Source organism: Amblyraja radiata, chromosome 29 (assembly GCF_010909765.2).
Source record: "Amblyraja radiata isolate CabotCenter1 chromosome 29, sAmbRad1.1.pri, whole genome shotgun sequence".
In the NCBI taxonomy this organism is placed as follows: Eukaryota; Metazoa; Chordata; class Chondrichthyes; order Rajiformes; family Rajidae; genus Amblyraja; species Amblyraja radiata.
The window spans coordinates 22,047,506-22,061,787 of NC_045984.1; the positions used below are offsets into that span (position 1 = coordinate 22,047,506).

At 43.7% G+C, this 14,282-nt stretch overlaps 1 protein-coding gene across 1 annotated transcript; it reads right to left on the reverse strand.

The window, feature by feature from the left end:
* Nucleotides 1–938: 938 nt before the first annotated feature.
* LOC116989731 (small integral membrane protein 24-like) lies at nt 939–13,791 on the reverse strand. Its single transcript, XM_033047326.1, has 7 exons — nt 13,405–13,791; nt 8,278–8,398; nt 6,238–6,285; nt 5,847–5,894; nt 4,034–4,081; nt 3,644–3,691; nt 939–990 (listed from the first exon to the last, which is right to left on the reverse strand). The coding sequence occupies exons 1-7, from the start codon at nt 13,466–13,468 to the stop codon at nt 939–941; spliced, it is 429 nt and encodes a 142-aa protein (XP_032903217.1). The 5' UTR covers nt 13,469–13,791.
* Nucleotides 13,792–14,282: the final 491 nt, after the last annotated feature.

Here is a 14,282-nt window from a genome sequence, read left to right on the forward strand (position 1 = left end):
AAGCAACTGAACTGGCCTGTCCTCACTAGAGAGCCGACCTGACCCACTATCTACTTCATTGGAGGCCTTTGAAGTATCTTTAAGTGGACTGTACTGGACTTTATCTTGCATTAAACATTATTTATTTTATACTGTGGATGGCTGGATTGTAATGCTTTTCACTGGCTGGATGGCCCCATAGCAGAAGCGTCCACGTCGCGGGGCTGGAAACTGGAAGTATCCCGAGCTAATTCTGCTCCCCACCATCATTTATTGTAACAAGTGGTGGCTCCCACCGATTGTCGACGGGAGCTTACGTCCTTTTCAGGACGGACGATGACAGCGATGTCAACATTTGTAGCAAGATGGACTCAAAAGAAGAAGAAGCTGACTGGATAGCATGCAACAAAAAAGCTTTTCACTGTACACGTGACAATAATAAACTAAACTAAAATAAAAATCAAATCCTTTATAGAGTCATAGAGTCATAGTCCTAGAGTGACACAGTGTGGAAACAGGCCCATTGGCACAAATCGCCCACACCGCCAGCAATGTCCCAACTACACTAGTCCCACTTGCCTGCGCTTGGTCCATATCCCTCCAAACCTGTCCTATCCATGTACCTGTCTAACTGTTTCTTAAACAATGGGATAGTCCCAGCCTCAACTACCTCCTCTGGCAGCTTGTTCCATACTTATCTTTGCAATTAACTAATTAGTTAATTGTTCTTGCCACCAAAGTGGATAACCTCACATTTATCCACATTATACTGCATCTGCCATATATCTGCCCATTAACCCAACCTGTCCAAGTCACTCTGCATTCTCACAGCATCCTCTTCACAGTTCACACTGCCACCCAGCTTTGTGTCATCTGCAAATTTGCTAATGTTACTTTTAATTCCTTCGTCTCGTTAATGTTTATTGTAAAACATGAAAACGATTGTACAGGACATTGCCCTACCTTTCTTCAATGGTTAAGTCCCTGCTGGAGTCTCCAGCCTTCTTGCTCCTGGAAAATTTAATGAATAATAAAACATAGCAATCCTTTCGCAGATATTTCTGTTATGCAGAACATCGAACAGTACAGCACAAGAAAAGGTCCTTCAGCCCACAAAGTCTGTGCCAAACATGATGCCAAGACCAACTCTTATCTGTCTAATATAAACTAAATCTATATCCACCCATTTCCAACATGTCCAAATGCCTATCCAGAAGGCTCTTAAATGTCATTATCACATCTGCCTCAACCACAAACCCTGGTAGCGGTTTCTAGGAACTCATCGCTCTCTGTATTTAAAAAAACATGTCCCGCATATCTCCTTTAAACTTTAGACAATAGACAGCCAGCACCGCCATTCAATGTGATCATGGCTGATCATCCACAATCAGTACCCCATTCCTGCCTTCTCCCCATATCCCCTGACTCCGCTATTTTTAAGAGCCCTATCTAGCTCTCTCTGGAAAGCATCCAGAGAACCTGCCTCCACCGCCCTCCGAGGCAGAGAATTCCACAGACTCACAACTCTCTGTGTGAAAAAGTGTTTCCTCATCTCCATTCTAAATGGTTTTCTCCTTATTCTTAAACTGTGGCCCCTGGTTCTAGACTCCCCTAACATCGGGAATATGTTTCCTACCTCTAGCATGTCCAAACCCTTAATAATCTTATATGTTTCAATGAGATGCCCTCTCATCCTTCTAAACTCCAGAGTGTACAAGCCCAGCTGCTCCATTCTCTCAGCATATGACAGTCCCACCATCCCGGGAATTAACCTTGTAAACCTACGCTGCATTCCCTCAATAGCAAGAATGTACTTCCTCAAATTAGGGGACCAAAACTGCACACAATACTCCAGATGTGGTCTCACTAGGGCTCTGTACCACTGCAGAAGGACCTCTTTGCTCCTATATTCGATTCCTCTTGTTATAAAGGCCAACATGCCATTCGCTTTCTTCACTGCCTGCTGTACCTGCATGCTTACTTTCATAGACTGATGTACAAGGACCCCCAGATTCCGTTGTACTTCCCCTTTTCCCAACATGACGCCATTTAGATAGTAATCTTTAAAGCTATGCCCTCCAGTATTTGATTTTTTCATCCTGAGAAAAAGATTCTGACTGTCTACACTATCTAAGCCTCTCACAATTGTATATACTTCTATCAAGTCTCCCCGCAACCTCCGGCATTCCAGAGAAAACAATCCAAGTCTGGACAACGTTTCCTGTAGGTAATGCCCCCCCTAATCCAGGCATCATTCTAGTAAACCTCCTGTGTACTCTTTCCAATGCCTCCACGTCCCATTCCATAATAGAGCAAGCAGAAGTACGCACAATAGCCAAATGCAGCCTACCCAAAGTTCTGCAAACCTGCATGATGACTTCCTAACTCTTATACTCAATGCCCCCATGTTATATGCCTTCTTTAGCACTCTGTTTAATTGTGTAGTCACTTTCAGGGAGTTATGGGCTTGGACCCCATGATCTCTCTGTACATCGAAGATCCCTCCATACTGCTGTTGAGGTCGTGCTATTAATTCTATATTTCTTTTATATTTGACCTCCCAAAGTACTTGCTTGGATTAAACTCCACCTGCCATTTCTCCGGGCTATTTCTGTAACTAATCTACATCCAGCTGTAACTCAGCAACCAAGGAATAAACCAGATCTCAGCAGTGCCAATTCATCCTCACACATGGCCAGCTGCGATTTAGAAGGAGAAAGAGAGAAAAAGCAGCAAATATTACTTCAGAAGGAAAGAAGTGGGGATTGAAAAACAGAATAGATCTCCAAATTAGCTTTTGATGCAAATCACAGATGAGTCTCACCCCGGTCACTCCCTCTTCACCCCCAGCCCATAGGGGAGGAGGTATAGAAGTTTGAAAATGGATACCTCCAGATTCAGGGACAGTTTGCTCCCAGCTGTTTTCAGGCAACTGAACCATCCTCTCACTCGCTAGAGAGTGGCCCTGGTCTCCCATCTACCCCATTGCATTGGAGACCTTTGAACCATCTCCAATTGGACTTTATTAGACTTTATTTTACACTGAATGTTATACTATTTATCCTGTACACTGTGAACAGCTTTATTGTGACCATGGGTAAACAAAACTAAATGCATGGAGTCTCTTGCCCAGAGTAGGGAAATTGAGGACCAGAGGACACAGGTTTAAGGTGAAGGGGAAAAGATTTAATAGGCATCTGAGAAGTAACTTTTTCACACAAAGGATGGTGGGTGTATGGAACAAGCTGCCAGGGGAGGTAGTTGAGGCAGGGACTATCCCAATGTTTAAGAAACAGTTAGACAAGTACTTGGATAGCACAGGAATGGGGGGATATGGGCCAAATGTGGGCAGGTGGGACTAGTGTAGCTGGCCGGTCTAGGCAAGTTGGGCCTATGACTCCATGAGTAAACTACTTGATTGAAACATGGATAGTTCCTGATCATAACATTGTGAGATACTGTTGGTTATTTATGTCCGAGCTGAGGAAGGTGTCTTCAGTCAGAGTGCAGAGAAACTTTGGAAATCTCTGTCTCAGCCAGCTCTGATGCTCTATTGATGGATATGGTCAAGACTGAGATCAACAGATATTTGGAGAGAAAGCAAATCCATCAAACGGTGTCAGGACAGGAAGATGGAGATGAGGTAGATTATTGAGCACCCTACCTTTCACCAGGGCATGAGTTGGTGCCAAGCATTTCAATGTCCTTGCTCCTGTGGGATGTAATGAGGAAATAAAATGTAACAATATTTCCCCAGGTATACACGCCAAGAGATAAACCATGTCTCAGCACCCGGGTCTCCGGCACTGTAAGATAGTAACTCTACCGCTGCGCCACGGTGTGGCCCAAACTCCAAACACTATTTTTTTCATTTTCCTTCACAAGCGACAAGTTTGAGAAAGAAAGACTTGACCTTTAACATCAAAGCCCCACTAATGAAATTCACTGGTATTTTACGTATTTTGTACCTGTAAAGAGCAGAATAAGTTCCAAAGCTAATACTGAATTGAATATAAGAGTAAAATATAAAGATCCTATACAAACAGTGCCTTACCTTTCCTCAGTGTTTAACCCAAGGCAAGAATCATCAGTTTCCTTGTTCCTGTAAAATTTAACGAGTAAATAAATTACAACAATTCTTCCGCAGTATTAACACAGAACCCACGGACTAAACTATATGTCAGCATTGCCCATGCACCCTCACTGATGGTCATTTGCGATTTAGAAGAAAGGGCAAATAAATTGTGGGCCCATTGTGGACTGGTGTTGGCTGTACAAATGGTATAGTCTGCCCCTCAGAGCTACCTTACTGCAATAGAGAGTCTGTGCTGGGGATGTTAGCCTGGGAGTGGACATTGATGTTAGTCCACTTATCCTGTTGATGCAAACGAGGGAATTTATGGAAGCAACATTTGTTGTATCTCTTCCGTACTTTGAGATGCTTGCTGTAGTGTGCCCATGACTCAGAAACTTACAGGAGGGCAGGTAAATCAAAAGTCCCATGTAGGGTCCACAGACTCTATCTTCACTCACTCTTCCCAGAGTCAAGGCCAAAGATACTCCCCAATACACCTGTTTATTATCACACAATGTTATTATCGGTGTCCTCCTTCACTACAATGTGTGGGAGGTCTTCTCCATTCCAGGAAAGATGTGGATGCTTTGGAGAGGGTTCATGAAAGGTTTACCAGAATCATAATCAGAATAGTAATATATAAGCCAAGTATGTTTTGCAACAAATGAGGAATTTGATTTGCAAAACAGTCGTGCCAATAAAGAGCAACTAGACACACAAATATATTTTTAATATGAACATCCAACAGCGACATCCCCACATTCCTCACTTTGATGGAAGGCAAAAAATGTTCCATTTTCTTCCCTTCTTTGTTCTCCCACGGTTGGGGCACTCGAACCTTCTGTTGTCGGGGCGATCTTGGCTCCCGCAGCCGGCAGTTGAGACCTCCGCATCGGGACGATCAAGTTCCTGCATCAGGGGGATCTCTGCTCCCCGCGCCGTGCGATCGGACTCCAGGTCGGGGCTGGTCGATCCTCTTGTAGCTTGGAGCTTCCCGACATCAGTCTCTACCCGAGACTGCAAGCTACTGGCTGTTGAAATGCGAAGGCCATGGTTGGAGCGTCGATCTCAGGCAAGGGATCGCAGGCTCCGATGGTAAGTCCATGGCTCCGCGATGGGGCTCAAAGTCAGTCTCGAGCAAGGCGGCCAGAGGCCTTGAGTTAGGCCGCAGTTCGACCAGAGATACGATCCGGGGAAAAAAACACATCTCCGGCCAGGTAAGAGATTGAAAAATGTTTCCCCCCAATCCCCTCCCCCACATAAAACAAACCAGAGAACATTAACATACACTTTTAAAACACACTAAAAATAACAAAAAAGACGAAAGGACAGACAGTCTGTGGGCAAGGCTGCCATCGCAGATGGCGCCACCCGAATGCTGACCGGATTTGAGGAGGTAGTTGAGGCAGGGACTATCCCAACGTTTAAGAAACAATTAGACAGGTACATGGATAGGACAGGAATGGAGGGATATGGGCCAAATGTGGGCAGTGGGACTAGTGTAGCTGGTCGGTGTGGGCAAGTTGGGCCTATTACTTTATGAGTAAGCTACTTGATTGAAACATGGATAGTTCCTGATCATAGCATTGTGAGATACTGTTGGTTATTTATGTCAGACTTGAGGAAGATATCTTCAGTCAGAGTGCAGAGAATTTCTGTCTCAGCCAGCTCTGATGCTCTATTGCTGGATATGGTCAAGACTGAGATCGACAGATATTTGGAGAGAAAGCAAATACATCAAACGGTGTCAGGACAGGAAGATGGAGATGAGGTAGATTATTGAGCACCCTACCTTTCACCAGGGCATGAGTTGGTGCCAAGCATTTCAATGTCCTTGCTCCTGTGGGATGTAATGAGGAAATAAAATGTAACAATATTTCCCCAGGTATACACGCCAAGAGATAAACCATGTCTCAGCACCCGGGTCTCTGGCACTGTAAGATAGTAACTCTACCGCTGCGCCACTGTGTGGCCCAAACTCCAAACACTATTTTTTTTCATTTTCCTTCACAAGCGACAAGTTTGACAAAGAAAGACTTGACCTTTAACATCAAAGCCCCACTAATCAAATTCACTGGTATTTTACGTATTTTGTACCAGTGAAGAGCAGAATAAGTTCCAAAGCTAATACTGAATTGAATATACGAGTAAAATATAAAGATCCTATACAAACAGTGCCTTACCTTTCCTCAGTGTTTAACCCAAGGCAAGAATCATCAGTTTCCTTGTTCCTGTAAAATTTAATGAGTCATTAAATTACAACAATTCTTCTACAGTATTAACACAGAACCCACGGACTAAACTATATGTCAGCATTGCCCATGCACCCTCACTGATGGCCATTTGTGATTTAGAAGAAAGGGCAAATATATTGTGGGTCCACTGTGGACTGGCATTGGCTGTGCAAATGGTATGGTCTGCCCCTCAGAGCTACCTTACTGCAATAGAGAGTCTGTGCTGGGGATGTTAGCCTGGGAGTGGACATTGATGTTAGTCCACTTATCCTGTTAGTGGAAAAGAGGGAATTTACGGAAGCAACATTGGTGGTATCTCTTCCGTACTTTGAGATGCTTGCTGTAGTGTGCCCATGACTCCGAGACTTACAGTCTCTACCCGAGACTGCAAGCTACTGATTGTAGAAATGCGAAGGCCGTGGTTGGAGCGTCGATCCCAGGCAAGGGATCGCAGGCTCCGATGGTAAGTCCATGGCTCCGCAATGGGGCTCAAAGTCAGTCTCGAGCAAGGCCGCCAGCTCCATGATGTTAGGCCGCAGAGCGACCAGAGATACGATCCGGAAAAAAGTCACTTCTCCGGCCAGGTAAGAGATTGAAAAAGGTTTCCCCCAACCCCCTCCCCCACATTAAAAAAACCAGAGAACATTAACACATACTTTTAAAACACACTATAAAATAATTTTAAAAAGGGGAAAGGACAGACAGACTGTTGGCGAGGCTGCCATCGCTGACTGGCACCACCTGAATGCTGACTGGATTAGGGGTTGGACAAACTTGGATTGTTTTCTCCGGAAAATCAGACATTGAGGAGAGTCCTGAAAGAAGTATATAAAATTACGAGAGGCATAGATTGGGTAGACAGTCAGAAGCATTTTCCCAGGGTGGAAATGTCAGGGACTAGAGGGCATAGTTTTGAGGGGAGAGGGGCATAGTTTAAAGGAGGTGTGTGCAACAATTGTTTATACACAGAAAAAATATATAGGTTTAGGTTTATTATTGTCACATGTACCAAGGTAGAATGAAAAGCATTGTTTTAGAAATATAGAGATAGAAACATAGAAAATATGTGCATGAGGAGGCTATTCGGCCATTCGAGCCATTCATTGTGATCATGGCTGATTGTCATCGCTGATTGTCCCCAATGCTATTCAATTAGATCAGGTAAACCATTCATAAATACAATCAAGTCAAACTCAAGTACAATAGGAAGAGCAGAGGGGAAGGTATAAAGTGAAGAATATAGTTCTCAGCATTGAAGCATTACAGTGAGTCAAAGTCCAATGTACACAATCGAGTAGAGGTGCATTGGGTAGTACCCTAGCTTCTGGAAGCCCTTTCAGAAGCCTGATAATGGAAGGGAAGAAGCTGTTCTTGAGTCTGTGGTGCCCACCTTCAAGCTTCTGTATGTTCTGCCCAATGGGAGGTGGGTGAAGAAGGAATGACTGGGGTGGGAAAGGCCTTTGATTATGTTGACTGCTTTATTAAGCCAGCGTGAAGTGTAGATGGAGTCAAGGGTGGGGAGTTTGGTGTGTGTGGTGGACTGGAGTACATCCACAAATCTGCAATTTCTTGCAGTCGTAGGCAGAGATGTTCCCAAACCAAGTTGCGATGCAACCCCACATCATGCTTTCTGTGGTTTCTGTGGAAGTTCGTAGGAGTCATTGGAGACTTGCTGAATTTCCTCTGTCTCATGAAGGAGTAGAGGCATGTGTGTGGCTTGTGGTGGGTGCCTGGAACACACTGCCAGAGATGGTGGTGGAAGCAGATACGATAGTGGCATTTAGAAGGTATGCAGGGTTTGGGAGGATATGGATCACATGCAGGCAGAGATTAGTTTAAGTAGGTATCATGTCCGACACAGACATTGTGGGCCAAAGGGCCTATTCCTGTGCTGTACTGTTCTATGTTCTCTCTCTTGAATGTCTTGCTGATTCTTTGACCTTGGAAATTTAATATCTAAAACAAAGTAGATACAATGCATTTACTTACTTTCCGTGCAGAACCTTCTTGATTATCATTGCAAAAAAGACAATGAAGAGGAACACAATGACAGCGGTGAATCCAACCAGCCAAGGTTGCCAGGCCAGGGGAGTGTCTGCTTTTGCTGAACCTTTGAAACAAAGCTCAAAGGTAGTTTAAGATACTCATTAAACTTATCAAAAAGTATCTCACGAAGCAGTTGTTCACTTTTGGCCTTTCATTGGGTACATTTTAAAGCACTTAGTTTAGAGATACAGCTTGGAAACAGGCCCTTCGGCCCACTGAGTCCGTGCCGACCAGCGATTCCCCGTTCACTCGTTCTATCCTACACACTAGGGACAATTTACCAAAGCCAAATAACCTACAAAGCTGTTGGTCTTTGGAATGTGGGAGGAAACTGGGGCATTCGGAGAAAACACATGCGGTCACAAGGAGAATGTACAAACTCCATGCAGACTGCACCCATAGTCAGGATCAAACTAATTTATTACTGAATATTGTTTTAAACTATTGTTTTAGTTTTAGTGATACAGCATGGAAACAAGCTCTTTGGCCCACCGTGTCTGCGGCGACCATCGGTCTGGTCACCCATTCCCATTAGCTGTAAGTTATCCCATTCTCTCATCCACTCTAGGAGCAATTTCACCGCGACCCATTAACCAACAAATACACATGACCTTGGGAAATGGGTGAAAACTGGAGCACCCAGAAGATCATGCAAACTCCACACAGGCAGGAGTGGTCAGGATCAAACCCAGGCCTCTGGCACCAGTTGTGCCACTGTGCCACCCTTATGAAGAGAGAAGCTAAGAGTGTTTAGTCATCATATGTACCAGCAACAGAAAAGTGAAATCCTTACTCCCTGCAGCTTTACAAACGCACCAATGCAATAACAGGAGAATAAATGTATTGTATTGTATTGTATTGTATTGTATTGTATTGTATTCAAATTTATTGTCATTGTCTCAATTAGAGACAACGAAATGAATTTTCCTTACAGGCAGTATCATAAAAATAATCCTTCCATTCCTTCCATGTATACCCCTTCCTCTACCTACACATATCCCTCCTCTTCTCTCCTTGTCTAACACCTTTTTGTCTCCTTTTCATCTCTAGCATTTGTCACTTACTCCACCCATCTGCCAATCACCTCCCCCCTCTTCCAACTTTCTCCCGCTACGACAATCAATCTGAACAAGGGTCCCGACCTGAAAACGTCACCTATCCATGTCCTATAGAGTTGCTGCCTGACTTGCTTAGTTACTCCAGCACCTCGAGTTTTTGTTTGTAAATCACAATCTGCAGTTCCTTTGTTCTCCATATGATAAGCAATACTAAAACAAATTAAAAAATCAATAGTACTAGCTTATCAGCCCATAAAAGTGCTAAACCAAAGTACTCACTCACGACTGTGTCCCTGCATTCGACACCAACACCATCGTGAAGTTTGCAGACGACACAACAGTGATTGGGCTGATCACCAACGGTGATGAAACAAACTACAGAGCGGAGGTGCAGAACCTGGCGGACTGGTGCACCAATAACAACTTGGCACTAAACACCTCCAAGACCAAGGAGCTGATCATTGACTTCAGGAGGTCCCATTCTGGAGAATATGCCCCATCTCCATTTATGGGGAAAGTGTGGAGAGAGTGTCCAGCTTTAAGTTTCTGGGCACTCACATTTCAGAAGACCTCACATGGTCCACAAACACCGCCGCGCTGGTCAAGAAGGCACAGCAACGACTGTTCTTCCTGAGGACATTAAAAAAGACTGGTCTGCCCCAACAGCTGCTGACAACGTTCTACCGCTGCACCACAGAGAGCATACTAACGTATGGCATCTCTGTGTGGTATCTCAGCTGCACGGAGGCGGAGAGGAGAGCTCTTCAGCGCGTCGTCAACAGAGCGCAGCGGATCATCGGGACAGAGCTACCAGCCTTGGAGGGCATCTACCACACGCGGTGCCTCAGGAAGGCCCTCAGCATCCATAAGGACTCATCACACCCCTGCCACGGTCTGTTTCAACTACTTCCCTCCGGCAGACGTTACAAGGCCTTCTACGCCCGAACCTCCAGACTCAGGAACAGTTTTATCCCAATTGCTATAGCGGCTCTGAACCGGCCCTAATGAGTGCCCCCCCACCCACCCCCTTTGGACAGTCTCCCTCAGATGGTCACGTCAATCAATTCAGCTTGTTTATTTATGTATTGTATTTATTTACCTTTCTTGTACATCAGTGGAGCTGCACACTAAATCTCGTTGCACTGACGTGCAATGACAATAAAAGATATATTATTATTATATTATATAGTGCAACCAAAATAATGTCCATTGTAAATCATAGTTACATATCAAATCATAGAAAACAATTAACATTGAACTATTTGTTCAAGAAGGAACTGCAGATGCTGGAAAATCGAAGGTAGACAAAACTGCTGAAGAAATTCAGCGGGTGAGGCAGCATCTATGGAGCGAAGGAAATAGGCGACGTTTCAGGTCGAGTCCTGCTTCAGACTGATGTGCGGGTGGGCTGAAGAAGGGTCTCGGCCCGAAACACATCGCCTATTTCATTCGCTCCATAGATGCTGCCTCACCCGCTGAGTTTCTCCAGCATTTTTTGTCTAACTTATTGAACTATGTGCGTTTGGTTGGCGCGATGAGTTGCCAGCACATAGTCATACAGCACGGGAACAGACCTTTCAGCCCAACTCGTTCATGCCGACCAAGATATCAAATCTAAGCTACTCTCAGTTTCTTGTTTTTGGCCCAAATCTCTTGAAACCTTTCCTATCCCTATAAATCTCCAAGCATCTTTTAAATGTTGTTATAGTACCTGCCTCAACTATCTCCTCTGGCAGCTTATTTCGTATACCCACCACCTTCTGAATAAAAAAGTTGCTCCTCAGATTTATAGTAAATCTAGGCCCTCTCACTTTAAATCTACTGTATGTTCTCTGGTTCTTGATTCCCTTAATCCTGGGAAGACTCTGTGCATTCACTCTATCTACACTCATAGTTTTATACACTTCTATCAGATCATCCCTCAGCCTCCAAGGACTAAAGTCGTAGCCTGTTCAACCTCTCCCTATGGCTCAGGCCCTCAAGTCCTGACAAATTAGTTTGAAACATCAGATTTCAGTGCAAAGGTGAATAGACAAAATTAACATTATTTTTGACTTAACATTGAATATTGTTTAATTGAACACTTTTCCCTTACAAGTAAAATGACTCTTAAGAGACACCTAAAGAGTGTACAATTATTACACCAGATTCACCATAAAAAGCATACTGTGTCTTTGTCTGTGTCTTTGGTATAAACCAGCATCTGCAGTTCCTGTTATTACATAGAAAGTATACTGTAGAGTTGCATCAGAGCTCGGTTTAAGACACAGCAACAAATCGAAGAGAGTTGTGTAGCACAGCCTGTCATACAGACCATAGTCCACCCAATTGACTTCATCTCCACTTCACGCTACCTCTGCAAAGCAGCCAACATAAAGATAGACCTTTCTCACCCTGGTCATTCCTTCTTTGCCCCATTCCTACTGTATGTCCTCTGGTTCTTGATTCCCTTAACCTTGGGAAGACTCTGTGCATTCACTCTATCTACACTCATAGTTTTATACACTTCTATCAGATCATCCCTCAGCCTCCAAGGACTAAAGTCGTAGCCTGTTCAACCTCTCCAACCCGGTGCGTCCCTGTCGGCTTCGGAGGCCGACAATCCCCTGCTAGGAAGCGGCCGTTCCAGGTGGCCCAGCCACTGTGAGGACTCTCCCGACGCCGGGGCAACTCCACCTGGCCAGAACGGCCAGGAACATCGGGCCTCCGTAGAGGCAATAGCGGTGGCCTCAATAGGCCTGACTTTGGGAGAACTGGGGTTGGGGACTGGACTTTGCGCCTTCCCCCACAGTGGTAACCACTGTGGGGGGATGATTTTTGTGTGTGTAGTTACTATGTTAGTCTGTGTCCAAGATGGCTGTCGGAAGGGAGAGTGGACGCTGGCGCGCTTTAGCTGCCGCTGCTCTCTCTTCACATTGTGCTTTTTGATTATTATTTTTTTGATTTTATGTCTTTGGAGCGATTTCTATCTTTAATTTGTATATTGATGATGTCCTTATTATTTATTTTTCTCCGACTATATGTTTTTTTCTCTTCTGTTAATCTTTGTAAGGTGTCCTTGAGATTTGAAAGGCGCCCGAAAATAAAATGTATTATTATTATTATTATTATTCCCTTCAAAGCGTGCACCACCAGACTCAGGAACAGCTTTTTCCCCTCGGGTATCAGGCTTCTGAACGGCCCTTCCATAAGCCAGGGTATTAGTGCTTCTCCTACATCACATCACAGACATTAGACTTCATCTCTGGAATTGCTTTGCTTCAATGCTGAGAAACTATATTCCACACTATATGTCTTCCTCTTTGCTCAAACTGTTGTACTTGAGTTTTGCTTGAGCATATTTATGTGTGATATTATCTGGCCTGTTCGGATACCATGCAAAACAAAGCTGTTCACAGTACCTGACAACGGTGCACATGACAATAATAGACAATAAGGCGAGTGGATTTGTTGGTTAATTGGCCTGTGTTAATTGCTCCAAATGTGTAGGGAGTGGATGACAAAGTGGGATCACGCTGAACTAATATGAATGGGTGATTGATAGTGTGCATGGATTCAGTGGGCTGAAGGGCCTGATTTTTTTAAACTAAAACATGTTTTTATTCAAGGGTCCATAAATATAGACAAGTATTCCAATTGACACTGTTCAATAAATGTTTATCTGTGCCCATAAAATCTCCCAAAGGGTAAAATTTACAGGAAATGTTAAACTTAAAAGTTAGAGCTCTGGGCACACATTTCCAGGAAGAGATATCCCACAACTCTAATTTCCATTTCTGCAAGAATTAAAATAAAACAGCCCTCAGTGGGGTAGGTTGCTTGGAACATCAGGTTTACTGTAAAAGTGAATGGGCAGAATTAAAATGACTTTTGACTCTTCATAATAAAAATCTTTTCATTGGACACTTCCTCCTTGTAAACAGAGTTACAACTCGGGTTTCTCTCTCTCGAGAGAGAGAGAGAGAGAGAGAGAGAGAGAGAGAGCACGGAAAAATAATAAGATAGTACTTACGGCTCTGTGCACTTGCAGTGTTGATTAAAAGCAGAACAATAAGGGGTTGCCAGGGTAAAGCCATTTTCACCAGGTGAATCTAAGATGGTGCCAAACAATGAGTACAGGTGACCTGAGTGCTCTGATCTATAGGGCAAGCCAAGGATCAAAGTACTGAGCACTGCAGGCAATTTAGTTGTGTGCAATTAAACTAATAAATGCTCATGAATATTTAGGAATACTAGGACCTTTAAAAATAAGCTTTGTTTTATGAATATTGCATGGGAGTTTTAGTGAAAGCACAGTAACAACCTGAAGATTTAATTCAACATGAGCTATATTATTATCTGGTGCTTTTGCAAATAAACAACGAAAGAATGGACTTTGAAATCTTTTTTTCGCTGGGAGCGGGTGGTAGGTTTTGTTTCTGGAGAGTGAGATTCATGCAGTGCTCACCCAGTTTTGTGCTCAAATTTGCAGATTAAACTCTGCTTTTATACAGAGACCCTTGGAAATCGAAGCATCAACTCCCCAAATTTACAGCTAACATAGAGAACTTTGAGCTGTTACTGGTATCTTTAATGTGCATTTTATGAATTCCTGTTGCAGATTCCAACAAAGCACTTTGTCTTCAATGCAGAACATTAGGGTGGAGCTTATGAAAGGCAGCTAACATAGAAGTTTTTTTTGTGATTCCTATTGAAAAGGGGGCTCTATTGTAAAGGTCCTGGAGACAATATTTTAGCCTCAATTCCTGACCTATAATTTTGAGGTACTAAATTAGCCTAACATTTTCCAATTGAGTAAAATCTGTGAATTAAAAATCAGATAGAAACATAGAAAAATAGGTGCAGGAATAGGCCAATCGACCCTTCGAGCCATCACCGCCATTCAATGTG

Bases quoted from the DNA above. Each gene is read 5' to 3' on its own strand.
- LOC116989731 (XM_033047326.1), bottom strand. From the start codon at position 13,468: ATGGCTTTACCCTGGCAACCCCTTATTGTTCTGCTTTTAATCAACACT. The intron at 6,286-8,277 runs GTAAGTAAATGC...TAAATTTTACAG, and splicing joins AAGAAGGTTCTGCACGGAAA to GAACAAGGAAACTGATGATT. The intron at 5,895-6,237 runs GTAAGGCACTGT...TACATCCCACAG, and splicing joins GGGTTAAACACTGAGGAAAG to GAGCAAGGACATTGAAATGC.